At 34.7% G+C, this 19,401-nt stretch overlaps 1 protein-coding gene across 14 annotated transcripts in view; it reads right to left on the bottom strand.

Moving 5' to 3' along the window:
• Positions 1–19,401, bottom strand: part of HDAC9 (histone deacetylase 9) — a 944,501-nt gene that overhangs the window by 181,811 nt on the left and 743,289 nt on the right. For all 14 annotated transcript variants that reach the window (XM_045495014.1, XM_045495020.1, XM_045495015.1 and 11 more), the window contains 4 exons: positions 19,086–19,141; positions 18,754–18,841; positions 12,974–13,093; positions 12,558–12,655 (listed from right to left, as the gene is read on the bottom strand). In XM_045495014.1, coding sequence (XP_045350970.1) covers positions 12,558–12,655; positions 12,974–13,093; positions 18,754–18,841; positions 19,086–19,141 — 362 coding nt within the window. The remainder of the gene's footprint in view (positions 1–12,557; positions 12,656–12,973; positions 13,094–18,753; positions 18,842–19,085; positions 19,142–19,401) is intronic.

The following is a 19,401-nucleotide window of genomic DNA, read 5'->3' as shown; positions in this document are numbered from 1 at the left end:
GATGTTGATGGAACATATAATGGCCCCTTTCCTGTGTAGTAAAGTCAGCAATAAAGCTTAGTAATTAAGGGTACCAGGGAGGCCCAGCCCAGCAGGCCAGTGGTGTGGCGAACACTTTTAGAACTTCAAACAATATCAAAGTCACTAAGAAACGGGCCTAGCTCAGTTCTGGTTTGAATTAAGCCTCACTTCCACACGCACTTTTCAAATCCAAGCTCAGACAAGAAAGCCAAGGCCTTCTGGATTTCATTAGAGCCAATTATCTTATCTGTTTCATCTCAGGCCTGACCCTAAGGCTGGCAAACAGCTATTCAGTGCATTTGTGTGGTTGTTTGAGAAAGCCTCCAGTCAGCCAATGGCCCGAGGACCTGCTAATTAAAACACTGTTGCCCCCCTGCCTCTAGTGATTAAATATTTTCAAGCTTTTGTAAATAATTTTTCCATTCTTTGCCCCAAGCCTCAAAGGTCCAATACATGCAGTAATTTATTTAGTTTGTCAGAGAATACTGTTGGAAATAGGGTCATAATGGAACCTTTGGAAATTTTTATACGTCTTCGTACTTCTGAAAGTGACAGTTTATAAACCAGCTAAATGTGTATACTATCCCTGATGTAATTATGCCCTAATGGCCTTTCTCCTTTTGAAGTGATATAGTGTATAACAGGCTTACATTTTGTCAATAATCATATTTCCTCAAATGTCAACATAATATCTAGCATCGGAATTTAATGAGATCATTTAAGTCCTAGAAATTTTATCAAGGTATATTGCCTTCAAGTTTTTTGCCTGAGGGTGGGTCACAGTCACAAAAACAAGATTGGGAAGAAGACTAATCAAATTCTTGCTTGCTCTCTGTGGCAAGGAACTGCTAGAGAACATGGTGAATTCTTTCCAGAACCAACTTCTGAGAAATCAGTTGCGTGATTAATATGATGCCACTTGAGAAAATAAAACATTCAAGAAGAACACTGAATTAAAAACTTTTCCCAGACCTAATTTATATGCACAGTGATCTAAGAATCTCAGAATGATACTTACCTTGCATCTGACCTGTGGTGATGGGGAGGACATTAAAAACTTTCTTTATAGCTCTGACATACACTAAAGCACACATGGGTTTGGTAAATACCCTAGGAAGCCCACTATGACCCTCCTGACACATGGACTTCCCTGCCTCCGTGTTCCATGGGTTTCATATGGCCGCATGTACCAAAGTGCATGAAACTCCAGGCTGTCATGGACCAAACACAGAGTGGGTAGACACAGCATGCAGACACCTCTCTTCCCCTTCTGCCCTGGGTACAGCCACACAGACTTACAGCTCTTCTAAGCCAATTCGGCCATGTTTTATGGGAGAAAAATAAAAACCCAGAGTTTTGTTTGTTGTTGTTGTTGCTCTTTTTGAAGTATTACAAGAAAAAATGTTGGCAGGCTCATTAGCTGCATCCAGTTTTCACTAACACACCTATGAAAAAGAACTATGGGACTGAACAGCTCTGTTTCTGTTGTTCTTAAAATGACACTTTGGTCTTATCCTAAATAATAGGCTTTTAATAAAAACATCCACCAAAGGCAAACAATTAAACAATACATAAAGCACCAGGGGGCAACGTCGTGGTTTAGTTACAGTCTGGAGCCATTCCAAAGGAGAACATGTGGGTATTTTACAAGGAACAATGCCCTTTTCCAAAGTTATTATGAAACAACAAAATTTTAAATTGGGCCTCATAAGTCCTTCAAATTTGGTACAAGATTTCATGCTCAGCTCTGATAATGGGAGTAAATCTTTACATACTAATTTTTTCCAAAGCATGTTTAGAGAACTGTGTCAAACATTTTATATATCAAACACACACACACATCCATATGTACATATATACACACATATGGTATATGTGTACACATATCTGTATACATATATATCTAAACATAATGCAGTGTTACGTATTTATGCATACATGTATGCAAACATAGCAAATATTATATATAATGCAACGATATATATCTATATGATATATTTCATCGCTATTTTAGAAGACAGACAAAATATTAATTTGTTAAGTTTAAAAAATATTGACAATAGTAAACAGGTGAGTGATCCTTACATATTAATTAAATATTTTTCATTTGGATTCTAGATACAATTATTTGATTTTTATCAACTGTCATATCCTCAAGAAACAAAGTGAAATGTATTAACAAACTTTGGCAGACTTCAGTTCCCTGAAAAGTTTAGAATTTAATCATTCTTAACTAAATCAGTAAAATATGACACACACCAGATTTTATTATTTCTGTCCCTGCCTTTTTCACCTGCTATAAATTATACTATATTTATGTAATTATATTTATTGGAAGGCAGTCATCACTGAATAATTTCTGTAATGATATTTTCAATTTAGAAATCCCGCATTATAAAAGGGAAACTCACACAAAGAAGGGAACTTGTATACACAAAGAAAAGTCAGAGGCTTGATGTGGTAACTTTAGTGTCTAAGAGACTTCTTCTGAAACTGAAAGCAGAGGGTCCAGTGACCAAGCTTTCTTGGGCTACAAAACTTTTAAATTATAGATTTGTGCCCACTCCATTCTTGCTCTGGATGCAAATAAATTCCTCTTCACTATTTTGCCTTTGACTTTTTTCGAGTAAAAATGCCCCTTTGTTTCTGAAATTCAGTCCATAATAGTAACTCCAATATTATTTTAATTTCAAGAAGGTATCAACCAACAAAAATACACATCCTAGGTAAATCAATATTTTTGTTTTCAAGTACAACAATATGTATCTTTAATAGATCAGATAATGTGTAGATGCTATTTTCCTGATGGGCTTTTCCACAAGTGTCTTGGTATGCAAAATACCTTCAAAGTGAAATGTAGATGCATTTAAAAATTTTGCAAAGATTTAAAGGTGACTCAATCATCCATCACACCTCTTCTCCTACTCACTTTTTAAATTGCAAATATGAAATAAAATGGCAAGAATGTTATTTTGCTAAGTCTTTCCCATTAGAAATTAAGTAGTTCATAAATCCACTGCTCTCCATATGGCTTTACATAACATCAGTGCTGGTCTTCAGAATAGAAGATGTTTAGACAATCCCAAGACCATGGTGCCCACAAGAAAGATGGGAGATTCAAAGAAAAGTCCTCACCCTTCTAAAAGAGTGCCAGGGGAGTTTAAATGTCTGCATAACATAAATGGGAACAGATGCTGATTTATAAGTTTCATCTACATTACATCAAATCATTGGGAAAATATGGAAAACTGAGTCTATCATCCAGATGTTTGATGTCATGCAAAGGCTTGGACTATTCTCTGAAAGTCCTGCCTACCAGAAAATGGTGTAAACTTCAGCCCTGAGCCTCAAAAGTAGTATGTGAACAGATTTTCTGTTGAACAGAAGTTTTCCAAAGATGATTCCTCTACCTGGAAAAGTAAGTGAATTTCCCTTAGTGAACATTACCTTGTTCTCAAAAAAGGGACTACAAATTTGCATTTATGGTATATTAAAACAAAATTTCTCTTTTTCCACATTATTTGTCATCTCAACAAACTTAGCTATAACAAACTTTAGGTATGAAATCATGGATATAAAGGGGAATTATTTAGTTTCAAGGAAACACATCTAAGACCCAAAGGCACTGAAATTTGGTTAATAGCTGTCCAAAGAAATATAAAATAAGTGACTTCTACTTGGTTTTATCTTACCAGTAAATGAAGCATAATCTTAATATATTCACTAAAATTGTGGAAAAGTGTGACTCCATAGTTTCTCCATTATATTTATATAATAATTAAATGCAAGATAATTCCATTATTACAAGAAGATAAGTTGATGAATTGATCTGAGTTGCTTGACAACCCAAAAGATCTGCTATTTCTGGCCTAAAAACCTCCACATATTTCATGGAAAGCTTTCATCTCTTGATATCTCTGAGTATTACACATATGTAGGAAGGATTTTGTGCAAGAAAAAAGTTTTAGAACCCATTGTTCCATCTTGAAAATAAAAACAAATCATTTTTAGTCACGCAAATTGCTTTCTTTCCTAGAACTGCTAGGGAAAAGATTTAATTGAACATAGCTACACTTTTAATTAGTCCTTATTATTTGGAAAACTGTATAACTGCTACACAAGTTCCTGGAAATTTTGGGCTTTAAAATTTCTAACTCAGAAGGGAAAAATGTTGTCTTAAAATTTTTACAGTGGATTTGACCTTTTTAAATAATAATAAAAACTATGTTGGAGCATTTGAACTACTTTAAATAGTTCTTCGCTGCAGATAATATAATTCGCCTTTCAAAACTTCAAGCACTTCAAGATACTTCCTGGACTTTTTACCTGAGCTCTCTACTGTCTAATAATATCATATCTCTTTGATGCTCAACTCAAAAATGAAGTTTGCAAGTTTCCTAAGGAAGACAGGTGTGCATAAGATCAATTTACTCTTAGGGTCAGGGAGCAAAATTCTAAGGGTATCTAGAGACACACACCTATAGAAATTGTAATTTTTTGATGAAAATTGGTACAATATGTTGCACAGATGAAAGAGAAAAAAATGTTGTTAAACTATACTTATTGCTGAAACTAAAGAGCAGATAGAGCTGACAGCTTTCTAAAATTTATTCCTATGGATCTTTTTCTTCTGACCTGTTCTGATAAAACTTCTTGAAACATCTCTACATGCTGAATATAAAGAAAAGAATCTGGACAATAAGTAAAAGTGTCCATCACATCAGCAGTAAATTCATATGCATTGCTCTTCATTGAAATAAAATATCAATAGATGAAAATCATTACTGCTTTGTTCCCAAGATTGATTGACAAGTTCAGATTTGAAGCCCACATCTTCTTTATTAGCCAAGTCTTTCAGAAACAGAAAATGTGGGCTTGATTTGTGAGCTATGATAAATGGTCTGGGAAAGATGGTAGTAGGGCCAATTTGATATGTACAGTATTTCATATTGGCAAATTGTTTCAAGAAATTCCACCCGCTTTCCCAAAATTTCTTCAACATCCTTGGGAAAATACATACTATCATGAGCATAATATATTTGGTTGTCACTAACAATTGAGAATCCATTTCAAGACTGGGAAGCATCAACCACAGCTCTTATAGACAAAATAAGACCCCAAATCATTTTTGCAGTATTGAGTATGATTTTTAGATGACAACAAATCATTCTTTATTTCAAAATTGGATCTAAGAGTTAATTTATCATTCTATGTTCCATTAAAATTTAATTTGGTATTTCTCAAGTTCAATTATATACTCATTTCAAAAAATGTAAATGTATACATAAGAAGAAAATATTCCTTTTAACAAAGAGGGAAAACATACATTTCACACTGTAAATAGTCTGGTTATAAAAAGGAAGAAAAATTATAGGGGCTTTATTTGATAGGCTCTCTTATTATGTCAGATGAGGTAGAAAGGCACACAGAGAAGTGGCTTGGAGTTATTATGTAAGGGTAGTGAAAATCTAGGAGTTATTTTCAATTTTAAAAGTGTTACCAATTTAGATGTCCAAACCAAATGTTGGATAGACTAAAATGTATTTGCAAAGAATTTCTCACTATATTATTGTTTTGTCACTCCTACTCTTGATAGAGGAACTATAGCTTATAGCTTGGGGCCCAAAGAGTACTGTCTTCACATTCACTCTTATTGTCATTGAGTCCCTAATCACCATTTACCAGCTGTGGGACATGAGGAAACCTACTGAAACTCAAAAGAGGCTTGATATCCTCATCTAGCAATTGGGAGCCCTTAACTTGTAAGATGAAAAAAAAATGAGCAACTAACAAATATTAAGTCTTCAATGAAGGGTCTATGCTATTATTATCATTATGTTATTTTTACAATGATACTACTTTCCACTCTCTTAGCATTAAATTATATTAAAATATGATAAAAGTAAGAACAATATAAAATATTTACTTAGTTGGCATTACTAACAAGAAAGAACATAAATATTTATTATGGTCTTACCTCTTTCTCAGACAGAATTTAGCAATCTCTTATATATGACAAGAATATTTAGAAGTCAGTCCTCTAAAATTAGAATAGTGATGGTATGTTTGCTTAAATAACAAGGAGACAAAATAAAATACTGCACTTATTTATGTCCCCTGACCAAAATTATCTACCATCTTTCCATGGTAAACTCAACCACTCTAAGAAAACTCCAGGATAATCATTACTGTTTTAGCTGTCTAAGGAACACTTGCTTTATGAATATGACAATAAAGGGTTCAATTCTTTGTTCTCAAGTTATATGTGTATTTTTTTTTTAATTTTTTGCCACAGGTGGGAAAGAATCATAGAAAGCCAAGGTTCCCATTTTAAAGATGCTGCACCTAGAACAGAACCAACTTAGTGAAGTGAGAATAACTATGCTATCTAGTCAAGTTTCCAGTCACAGTCTTGTATTAATGGATTTTCAATTTGTTTATATCATTAAAGCAAACAGGTATGAACCAAAGACAGGAGAAAAAGATATAGGCTGTTTGGACTGTGTATGTACTCAAATGATTGGACTGCTTGGAAGATGTAACAAATATACCTACTTGGTTATGTGGTCTAAGAATTTTAGCAAAGGCCATATTTATAACTACAAATATTTTGATTAGAGAGACTTCATAAGTCAGTAAAGAAAAAATAGGTAGTTTACAAAAAAGTAACAACAAAAATTTTGGGTAGATGTTTTCTAAATTAGAAAACTCACACAAATCCCCTTTTTTAGTTGGCATACGAACAATCTCAGTGAAATAGAATAGTTCTGGGTCAGAGTTCTCCCCTGAATATTCCTTAATAACTACTATTTATAGACACTTTGTCTTTTGGAAATCCTCAACACTAGCAAATATTAATTATGGTACTACAGACTATAACACACTAGCTTGGGGAGTTGTTATTTCTTAAATCACAACTTGTTTGTATCAAAGGAACCCAAATCAACAGTTCTATTCTACTCTCTTAGCTACTCTTCAGTGTATGTCAAATGAGTCATTTATTATTTTAACAAAACCTGATTTTAAGGGGCTTGTACTTCGTTTTTGAAATTAAAAAGCTACACAGGAATTGTCATTTATTCACTCATTCACTCGTTCATTTATTTATTGAATAAAATAGGCAACATTTCAAGAACTACTAATGTCCTACTTCCACATTGGAAACTGCTCATTTTTAAAAAACATTTGGAGATGTTGACTTCATTAGATTTAATTAGGAGTATGAGATATTGTGTCCTGCCCACTATAAACAAACAATTTAAATGGTCTTTTATAAATAATCATTTAAACATCTGCAGAACTCTTAAAGAATTATTAGAAAAAATAATGCATCCAGTGCTCATCTAGGGACTATAGATGAAACAGAACAATTGGGAAAATATTTTGAAGTGACTGAAACAGACCCTGCTTAGCAGGCATTCAATAAAATATTTATTAAATGAAGAGAAGACATCTGACAATATTATAACCAAATGAATGAGTGTTCAGAGTTCCTTGTAAAATATACTCCTTGAGGAGCCAAGAGATAGATAGGTTTCAGATTTTTGCTAGGGTGACTTAATGCCAGGGGTTTCCAGTGCTTCTACTGTAGCCAGTATCATTTCCTCTCTAACTCATTCATTTATTCATTGATTCATCCAGCCAGCATCACTGAATAGCTCTTTTTTTGCAATGCTGTGTACCAGACATTTGTGACTTAGATTGGGGGTTAAGGTCTTATATTTTGGTAGAATTTCATTGTGCTTTATAACTCCTTAGTCTCTTAATTGATGAACAATAGGAAAGAGTAGCAATGTGGTGTGACAGAGAAATTTTAAGAGCCATAAACTGAATTCACACCATGGCCCTTACACTTAGTAGTTCTGTGGCTTATGCAAACAAACCATTTAAAAATTAGCCATAATGTTTATAAAAGTTCTAATCTAGGGCCTTGCATTTAAGACATCGATAAGTAAACATTAAAAAAAATTTTAAGGGGCACCTGGGTGGCTCAGTCGGTTAAGCGTCTGACTTCGGCTCAGGTCATGAGCTCGCAGTTCATGGGTTCAGGCCCCACGTTGGGCTCTGTGCTGACAGCTCAGAGCCTGAAGCCTGCTTCAGATTCTGTCTCCCTCTCTCTCTGCTCCTCGCCCACTCACACTATCTCTCTCTCTCTCAAAAATAAACATTAAAAAAAATTAAAAAAAATTTTAAAAATGGGGGGTGCCTGGGTGGCTCAGTCAGTTAAGTGTCCAACTTCGGCTCAAGTCATGATCTCGCAGTCTGTGAGTTTGAACCCCGCATTGGACTCTGTGCTGACAGCTTAGAGCCTGGAGATTCTGTGTCTCCTTCTCCCTCTGGCCCTCCCCCACTCAGGCTCACTCTCTCTCTCTCTCTTTCAAAACTAAATAAACATTAAAAAAAATTTTTTTTAAAGACCTCAATAAAGATAGCCATAATTATTTTATGAAATGGTAGCCTTGGAATACACCTTAGTTCAACATAAAAGATATCTGATATTATTGGATATTTTTTAAAGTTATGAAAAATCTTAAATATATTTTCGATTTTTTAGGGATGAACAATAACTACTTGGAAGAAATAACTAGTTATGTGAACTAATTTACATATTCAATTTAACTTTTAAAATTATTTTAAAGCTTATAGAAAACATGAAATTTTTTCATTTGCCTGCAATATTCTTTTTGCCACAGAAAAAGCACATAATAGAAACCACAAGAATAATCTATGTGACAAACATTGGTAAAACAAGCAGCCATCTTATATTTCCCTATAGCTGCACAGAGAGAGGCTTTCCCTCCAAAGATACTATCAATTAAAAATTGATTAACAATTAAAAATTAAGAAAAAAAGAAAAGGCCTCATTTACTTTTTCCTCCATCTTCATATACTGCACCCACAAATGGATGCCAGAAAGATCTTCAGTTTTAATACTGGGAAACAAGGGTTGTATTAAGAAGTATATGCTTATAAAGTAATACTACATCAAAAATTGTTTTTGGAGTTTATCTTACTAAAACTCCAGATTAGAAAGGAATTTATATATTCATATGGGCAATTCTTTGCCAACAAAACAGTTTATGGAGTATGATCCATATTCCTGCCAGGCAATCCCACTCTTAAACCCTTAAGCCAACAGAGCAAGATCATTTCATGACTCTATGGTTTTCACAGTCTATTTTCTCTGCTTCGTATAAGTGCCCCCTACTCCAATTGCTTTACCCCTTGAAAACTCACTCATCCTTGAAAACACAGGTCCAACAAAACTTGATGAAGCTTTTCCTGAAACTCTTCAGGAATAGTTCACTATATTATCCCCTCTACGTCTAAGCACATTTGTTCTCTAGAATAGTAAGCATCACTTCTTTTATGATCCTTGAGCAAGTCAGCTCAAAATTCCAAGTACTCATCACTGTGCCTGGTACACAATATGTGTTCTATGAATGTTTTTGAAGAGATGATTTACTTTCTTGATTCCTCTATAACAACTTCACAAGTACTTCTAGTCATACAAGTTGAATGGCAAAGAGACCTAGTATAGTTCAAAATTAACAGAATTATTATGGTTTAAATCTGGTTTCTAAATAGCTATAAACCTTAAAAGCTAAAATTTTACATTTCATCTGCCTAGCTAGGTAATATTGCTTCTCCTCTAACTAAGCTTAGGTATGGTGACTGCACTGGGAAGTTTAGAAAAGTTTACTAATATATAGTGTCTGCATTCCAGGCAAACAGAAAGTACCACTCTTGAGGACATTCAGTCACTTTCAAGAGCACTTGATTCACTTACCATTTCATTCAAAAAACAATAATGTATACTTAATATCTGTTTTCACATTATTTAATGAAATTATTGTGTTCAAAGGGGTTATTCAAACAACTTTTTACATTAATTAATTAATTAACTAACTATTTTTCTGAGAAAGAGCCAGAGCATGAGTGGGGCAGGGGCAGAGAGAGAGGGAAACATAGAACCCAAAGCAGACTCTAGGCTCTGAGTTGTCAGCACAGAGCCCTACTCTGGGCTGGAACCCATCAACAGTGAGATCATGACCTGAGCCAAAGTCAGATGCTTATCCAACTGAGCCACCCAGGTGCCCCCAAAGGGGTTCTTTGAAAACATTCTTACCCACCATTCACTTTGTGATGTGAGAACAAGTAGTACAAAATATAAACTCTCTTTCCCTGCTGGGTATGCATAATCCATTTTAGGTAAAGCCTTAATACCCCAAATAGTATTATGATAATAAAAAAACTAAGAATTCCATATTGCAGATCAATGGATATAATCATTGCTATAGTAAGGTTGACAATTAAATGTATCATGCTAGTTACCAAGTTAACTTGGTAAACAAATTCTTATGTGACGTACTAAAGTGTTTATCCCATTAGAGTTCCTTTAAAATATTAATAATGTTTCGTAAGTTGCAAATATAGGTAAACAGAATTCATAGCAGTGAAACTTCTGAAGTTTCTTAATGCAATTTTTTAGTGTCATTATAAATTAATCCAAAATATCTTTATAGGCAACCCAGTCTTTAAGTAAATAAACTTATTTCAGCTATTTTTTTCTATAAATAGTATAGATATTTGAGGGTATATATTTTTTCCAAAATAAAAATCTGGAATGTGGGTAAAATTGTCCTTAGTGTCTCAAAACCAAATTTACTTATTATTTTATTTTATTTTAGAAAGAGAGAGAGTGAGCAGAGGAGAGGGACAGAGGGAGAGAGAGAATCGTAAGCATGCTCCACACTCCGTGCAGAGCCCAACATGGGACTTGATCTTATGACCCTGGAACCATGACCTGAGCTGAAATCAAGAGTTGGGCACTCAACTGACTGAGCCACCCTGGGCACCCCTAAATATATTTATTTTTAATGTATTTTTTTGAAAATAGATATTTTCTTTCATTTTCCTGGGCCTGTTTGCAAATGAAAAATGACTGAAATGAGAAATTGAAGTATGCATGATATACAGGACAGCAGAAACTCACTAAAACTTAACTTGTGGAAAAATTTCCCTATTATATCCTTAAGTTTCAAATACATCATCAATAGGATTTTCGCCTTGGGAATTTATAAATGGTAAATTTAAAAATAATGCTTCTAAGATTTCTTATGCAGTTGTTTGTTTTGCTTTCCACTAAACAAAACACCCCCAAATCATGCATTAACAATAGGTTAAAATCTCCTAAAATCTTGCAAGTGAGGTAATATTGACATAATTTGATATTTCTCCTTAAAATAGTCCTTTACAAGGACTGATAGTATGTTTTCAACACCAGAGAATTATTGTCTTTAAAAAAAAACTCCATATCCAAAAGAAAGCTTTTAACTTATTGCATTTCTTGCTTGAATTAATTTTAAAAGTTCTTTATAGGAGAAAATAGCAGAACATAATATGTATATACAAACCTATCTTTCAATTACTGCTTACATTTTGTAGAGAAACTGAAAACGATGAATTAATCAGTTGATTTTTTTTTTAATTTATATTTTAAAATATAATTTGTTGTCAAGTTGGCTAACATACAGTGTATACAGTGTGCTCTTGGCTTTGGGAGTAGATTCCCATGATCCATCACTTACATACAAGTGCTGGTCTCAACAAGTGTGCTCCTCAATGCCCATCACCCATTTTCCGCTCCCCCCCCAACCCCCTCCCCCCATCAACTCTCAGTTTGAGATGTGGTTTATATATACAATGGAATACTACTTGGCAATGAGAAAGAATGAAATCTTGCCATTTGCAACAACGTGGATGGAAGTGGAGGGTATTATGCTAAGTGAAATAAGTCAGTCAGAGAAAGACAGATGTCATATGTTTTCACTCATATGTGGGATTTGAGAGACGTAACAGAGGACAATGGGGAAAGGGAAGGGGAAAAAATAGTTTCAAACAGAGAGGGAGACAAACCATAAAAGACTCTTAAATACAGAGAATCAATTGATGTTTTAATGTGAGAGGGAAAATATACATATTATGAAAGAGAAAAGTCATTTACTCTACCATGAAATCAGACTGCCTAGGCCAAAATTCCAAAAGTGAGCTAGCTCCTCAGAACCAAGAATGCTGAGTGGTGCTATGTTCAAAAGGGAATCTGTAGTCCAATGAAATTTGGGAAATGCCTGTTCAACAAAATTAAGTAGGTAACAAAGGACTTTTCAGAGCATCTAATATGCTAACGTCCATTCTAAATCACATGTTATAATAAGCAGAAGTTTCCAGAACTACTTAATAAAATTTTTCCCTTTTCTTTTTTGTAGAGAGGGGATAGCATGCCTACGCCATTGGCCATATACCTATACAACTACAATTAGGTTTTGATGTACCTTTTTTTCTTACACATATTCTTTATGTGGCTTTGTAGCAATATTCAGTTCCCCTAAACCAAACATTTTTTAGAGCTTTGATGGAATGGCTCCTTTAGCCACTTTCCCTTGTTTAAAACTTACATTTCTCTTTTACAACTCATGTTGTTTCAATGGACATTTGTTTTCTAATTTGCCACTCTCAGAAAAAGAAGTACCAACCTGAATGCTTCAAGGTACTCAATATCTCCCATGGGGGGATCAAGGCCACCTGTCCAGGCAATATTTATATTGTATCCTTCTCCTAGCCCTGTTCCAACCTAGGAAGAAAAAAAAAACAACAAAAACACAGTGGGTAGATGAGGGTGCAGGGAAAAAAGCAAGAAGAGAGGAAAACAAACACATGTGAGCTCTCGAAATAAACATCAAACAACATGTCAAATCAGCCCAACCTTGCTTGACAACCAGTGCTCTGGGTTATGCACTTGTTCTGCACTGGCTCTTGGTCCCATGGGACAATTCAGTAATCTCGTGTAATTTAAAACACCAGCAAAGGACAAGAAAATTAGGGGTAATCATGCAATGCAATTACCTGAAAGATAAAAATAAAAGTGGGGCTCTAAAGAAATAAACCGAACCTCATTTGGGGCTCCACTGCCAGGGAAAAAGTTCCCTTCATCATAGCGATGGAGTGAAATATACAGGATGCTGGGGTCAGCATAAAAGGCCTGCTGTGTACCATTTCCATGGTGAACATCCTACAGGGAAAAGAAAACAGATGACAAATACAGTCATGTCTAACTCTGCATGGAGACAACTTTTCTCATTTCTAGTTCCCTTTCTACCCCACCCTCCTTCTCATTTTCTGTCTTCTCACTATGTCCCCCTTTCTTTCTCCCATTCAGCTTGCTTCCACACCACCCCCTTTACTTCCTGAACCTTTCAGGCAAATTACCCTTTAATGCACTCATTTTTTAAACTGGCTTCTAAAAATCAGGAAACCACAGCGAACATGCCCTGGAGACTCCAGATGAGCAGTCACTGAGAAAGCCCAGTCCTTTGGTACAATTAGATATTTATACACCGGCCCTTTGTACTCTTTGCTTCAGTGATGGAATCTCGCATCCTGTTTTATGGAGGAATTTTATGACTTATTAACTGCCAACAGTTCATAACCCCTCAGGCTTAATTAACTAGCCTCATTGGCCTCTGAAGAAAGACTAATGTTTAAACTACAAACTAGTATTTTGCAGAAGGATCTATGGCTTCCAGAGCATTTTCACAATTCTTGACAGAACACTAAACATTCTGCATGCATTGATTTGCCAAGTCCCACCATTAAGGTCAAAGGCTTTGCAACCAGCTGAGTAAATTGGCTTTCTTGGAGCATTCAGTTCAGTTAGCAATCCCTCAGCAGTTAGAATCACTTCAAAAGAGACGCCAGATGCAAAAAGGACTTCATACTTTATTTTGGTAAAATTGTGACGGCAAGAGTCGAAGACACAGGAGCATGAGCTCATCAGCTATTAAATCATCTGGGCCAATGCAGAAAGATGGCATGGAGCTTTATGCAACCTTGTCCAATCTGCCTAATTTTAATATTATATCATGGCTCTCTTCCCCAGCCTCCTTCTCTTTTTTCTTTCCCCACACCATACTGCCCTTCCTACAAACAAACAAACAAACAAACAAAACAGCTTGTATCATTAAAATGAATGAAAAAAAATTCTTAGGACATTTGTATATGATAATGATTTAAAATGTAACAGTTATTTGGTTCTATTGTTTTATTAGATAGATACATGCTGGAAATGATAAAAGAAATGAGAAAAAGAAAACTAAGAGCATTTTTTAAATTATCTTCACTGAAAGAGCTCAAGTGTTAATCTCAATTAATATGCTTCCTAATATCTCCAAACAAAATAACACAGACAACTCTCAAAAGTTAATAACATATATTTGTATTCAAAATAATATTACTGCTACATGTGCAACATATACAATTTCCAGTTTTGTTTAAAAAGTTTTAGTCACTTGTCACTATGTATTGTACTTTACTTTGTATCAGTAAAAATCTTACTAGTTTCAACAATGATCCCTACAACTTTTGTGTCAGACACTTTATATTAACTAGTCTGAATGGATTATATAACAAGTATATGAGGTATATGATATTATCCCTAATTTAAAAGATAAGTAGACTGAGGTTCAGAGAGTTTCAGTAATTTACTAAGACTATACAGAGGAAAAGTTGCAAGACTGGATCTTGAATTCACTTCTTACTCCCAAAGCCAAACTCATAACCATTATATATTAACTTACACTTTACATTAATTACCACTTCGATCCTCTTAGCAAATGTGTGAAGTAAGATTGGTGGCCATCATTGCTCTTTATTGAGGTTTATATAACTTGTCTTCAACTTCCAGCCCAGAACTCTCACTAAATACCATCAAGGTCTCACTTTGTTGGTTTCTGAAAGCCTGCACTGAGCTTGCTATCCACAGTGTAGACATATACTAATCGTCTCCTCCTTTCATATTATACACATATCCAAAATCAATTAAGGAATCATAAAATATTGGGATCATATTATATATCATATAAGGAATCATAAAATATGCATCCAGAAACTTGTGGCTGAAGGCATACACATCAGGAGAAAATATAGCTTGGTGAAAATATATTAATCCAGGGATTTGTGAATGTTCAAAAAAAAAAAAAAAAGGAAGGCAGAGATAGTATAGCTATTTTCCTTTATGTGAGCAAAAATGAAACTAAACCATAATGTCTTTTTAATTTGCTACTAGATACCTAGAGGATGGGCAAACAAAATACTATAAAAAATAGTAATGAAGGAAGGCTTGCCATTATTACTACAATGACAGAAGTTTTAGTCAGCATTGGAAGAAAAAATTGTTCTGGCCCTAAATAGGTCTACATTTTGAAAACCAGAAAAATAAGGCATTAATTGCTCTTGTTTCTTTAGTGATGTTATAAAGTCTTATTTAAGAAGGTCAAATAAAAGATGATAAATTGTTTTATATATAAAATCATTTGCTCTTGAAAATGCGTTGGGTGCTTATTGCATACTTTTCTGAATAAGAAATCTAATCTTGCCCACAGTATAATACGGATCCAACAGATATAATTAAAACACACAAACACATTCTAAAAATACTTGGATAAATTTTTGATTCCATGTTCATATTCACAAAGTATTTAGGAATAAAGACAAGTCCAAATATGCCTTTTGTTTGGGGCAACAATTTATAATATAACCTTGAGAATACTTTTTCAACTTTCCCTGCTGTAAAATATTTATAAAAAGTACTTACTACTCAGGTATGATCTGAATATTTTCTCTCCATAGCAACAAATATGTGCTAGACTAATATAAGAAAACTATTGGTGATTGTGAGGAATTACTACAATAATGAGATGAAATGAATCATTAAATGCCTCAAAATTTACTAGGATTTACTGAGAAATGATGAAAAATCATTTCAATATTTTACTTGTTAAAATATATTATGAAAATTTATTTTCTATAAAGATTTAGGACCAATGTGTTTTCATTATAATGTTAAACAGCTTTAAATAAATCATATATTTGGCCAGCTAATGTCACTTATAATTATTTAGAACAGGCACGTGTGACAATTCTCTTGTCAAATTTGGTGCTTGACTAAAAATAGAACTACCTAAAATCTAGGGACATTTGAAGTGACTTTTTAATGAAGAAAGTCTAAATGTTTTATTTTCAATTGAAAGTCACATTGCATAAAAGCTACCTGAGTCAGGGAGGCAAATCCTACTTTCTAGGACGGTTCATGCCCTGAACACAAAGAACAGTTTCTTATGAGTTGAAAAGCAAGTGCACCTGCTCCCTCTCCTCACCACTCTGAATGTCTCTGGAATCTTCCCCAGAAGGAGAATTGGAATGAATAAGCTCCAAAGATCAACTAGAATCATTCCTGCCCAAAATACTCAACGCCTCGGAATTTGCCTGTGGCCCCAAATAGGAGGTGAAGTAGAGCTCTGGATCTCTATCTATCTATTTACTAGGCATATAAAAATGATGAAACTAGCTGCTGGACAATGGAGTAGTTTTGCCCTCTGTTGGCCCAAGAATTGTGGAGCTAGTTCACACTGATTAGCCTAAAGTGAATAACTGCAGATATGCAGGAATGAAATTCTTGTACCATTGAAGAACCTTCACTTCTCCTTTGCTAACTTGCAGAATAGACCTGTCAGCCAGGAAGAACGGATGTCTCTGAGCCACGTGGCACTTTAAAACTTCCTTCTCGGCAGCTGGAAGAAAACAAGGGAATTTCCTCAAAGTATCCCTGCAGCTGCAGAATTTGGAAGACTTGAAAGTTAGAATATGTGGGCTGGTGGTGATCTCAGAGGCAACCCTTTGGATAGAACCTCATATATTTGGAGGATCTGAAACAGAAACTTCTCCTCTACTATAGCCTGCTGGGAAATTAGTATCCTTTATGATTGAATAATAGAGCAAATTTATAATCAAAGGCCGGTAAGCTTATAGGACATTCCTTGGAGCTACCAAACAATTTATTTTTACAAATCATATTGAATTATCTAGAGTAGTCTTATATTAATATATAAGAATATAAACATTAGATATTTAATATAGATATGCATCACATGTTCAAACAAGCAAAATTTTATATACAAATCCTATGAGGTACAAAGTATCGATCACAAGCAAGGCATTTTAGCTTTTAAGTCTATACAATTTATTACTTTAGAGTTTGGGTATTACAAATGTGTTTTCAAAGGGACCTTAACAGTTATTGATTATCTTCACAGAACCATAAAATGATAGAAGAGATTCCTTAGAAATTAATACTAAAATAATTTTTAAGGATAGGACAGTTTACCAATCTCCTTCCTGCATAATTTTGACAAATTTAGAAAACTTAGAAAAATTTTCTTACAATCCTTGGTCTTCAAGTTTTTGGCTTATCTTTATGGTACTAGAAGCATATTATATTACTTTTTAAATTTACTAGGTTATAAATCATGTAAATCTATAATTATCAATTATTGAAAATGTCATTTTGTATGTACATGGGAATAGAGGTATTGATGTTCTCATTTTTGTAAAATTTTAAGACCTTTAAGACCTTGCTGCTGTAGTATATCTAGACCTTCAACACATTTCTTTAATGGTGAACTATGACCTACAGTGAAACTCAAGCATATTTGGAAAATACATGGAAAATTTTCAGCACCAAAGTGCTTCTAGGGAGGTTACAATACAGTACGTGGAAAACATCCATTCCTACCAAGCATTAGAAACAGTTATCAGTCTTTCATTCCTTTTATCTTCATTTCAATTTAACTAAGTATTTCTTCACATGGCTTTGTTCATGCTTTCTAAAACCCTTTAGTGTGTTTGCTTAACTGAATCAGAGGGCTGGATGGTGAGGCCACGACTTCCCAATAAGATTTAATTATGAGTGCAGATATGAACAAGATTTAGACTATTAAGCCTTGCACTTCAAAAAAACTTTTAACATATTTTGCCTTTAAATCTTTTATCACCTGCAAAAATTAATTAAGTGCAGATGTAGCAGGTTCGCTTTGGATGCCAGGGTTCATTTCCTGTCTATGCTTTGTCAGACAACCTATTACACCTCCTCGTGAACTGGAGGCAAACCGAAAACGGGGCTCATAAATCACCAGTCAGTTTTCTTTCGCCCTTTCCTGGGCTGGCCTTTTTGTATGGGGCAGATCTCCAGCTCATTATTCATGAATATACTATAGACAACATGCCAAGTGTCATCTGCATTTAAACAAACCATTTGTTAAACAAATTATAACTCTATTGTGTAAGAATGCATCATGTTAAAATGCAAGACTAATCTAATGCCTCTGACTTTTAATCACTCAAGGTTCCTGCCGGGAGTCATCCCAAACTGGCATACATGATCTGAGATCTTTCAGAAAGAATGACATGCTGACTTGTTTTAATAATACCACTGTTGCACAACAAGCAACATGATTGCTAACCAGGGGAAGTGGCCAATTGGTTACCAAAGCAACAGCATTCTTTCCAGCACATCTGACTATTTAAAGTCTATATTCTGCAGGGAAAAGTAAAATCAGGTTCTGTTGGGTTATTTTAACTGTGGAAGTATCAATTCATTTAAGGATCATAAAAGTTGCCCTGATCTGCGCCTTCTTCTCATTAAATTGCAGTTAACACCATGAAAGTGAAACGTGAATGTTTATGGTTTCAGAACTGCAATCCTGAATTTAATGAGTTTCCACATTCAAAGGATGTTGTTTGCAAGTGCTAAAAGCAAGACAACGTAACAGAGAAATACAAATTCATTCCCTTTTATCTGAAGTCAGTGAAAATGCAGCTCTGGCCAGGAATACATACCAGATCTACAATCAATATCTTGCTTATATTTAGTTGGTCTCTCAAGTATTTGGCGGTAATTGCAACTGAATTAAAAAAGCAGAACCCCCTGCGGAATAGAGAAGAACAGAGAAATAAGAAAGCAAATCAGCCAGGAAAACCATTATAAATAATGTTCAGAGCATTTTTTAAAATGCTATATGATCTCTGAAGCCATAAATCTGCTTCTAGGAGTACCTTGCAAGATTTTTCAGTCCATCTGCTAACAATTAGAGGCTTCAGAGACATGCACGGGGCAGGTGACCGCCAGGAACCGTGGCGCTTGGAGATGGGCAACAGTCCCTGGTACTTACATGGCTGTGGATTCTTCAGCATGATGGCCTGGGGGCCTTACAACAGCAAACCCATTCTGTAAAAACAAGACAGGTTTTAAGCGATCAGATATGGGAGGATGGCTTGGATCTCCATGTTCTACAGAGCGTCAGGCACACATGAAAAGATTCAAGTCTGTAAGAGATTTCAGAGCTTGTTTTCTGCCCCTATTGTCATTTCATAGAGTGAACAGAAACAATATATATGATCACATTTTCTCAGATCATGTCTCAAAAAGAAGGCTCCCACTGAGCCAGGGGAAGAACAGGGATTTGGGAGTTGTACCTAACTGGCAAA

Source organism: Leopardus geoffroyi, chromosome A2 (genome assembly GCF_018350155.1).
Source record: "Leopardus geoffroyi isolate Oge1 chromosome A2, O.geoffroyi_Oge1_pat1.0, whole genome shotgun sequence".
Taxonomy (NCBI): Eukaryota; Metazoa; Chordata; class Mammalia; order Carnivora; family Felidae; genus Leopardus; species Leopardus geoffroyi.
This window is presented reverse-complemented; position numbering and strand designations above follow the sequence as displayed.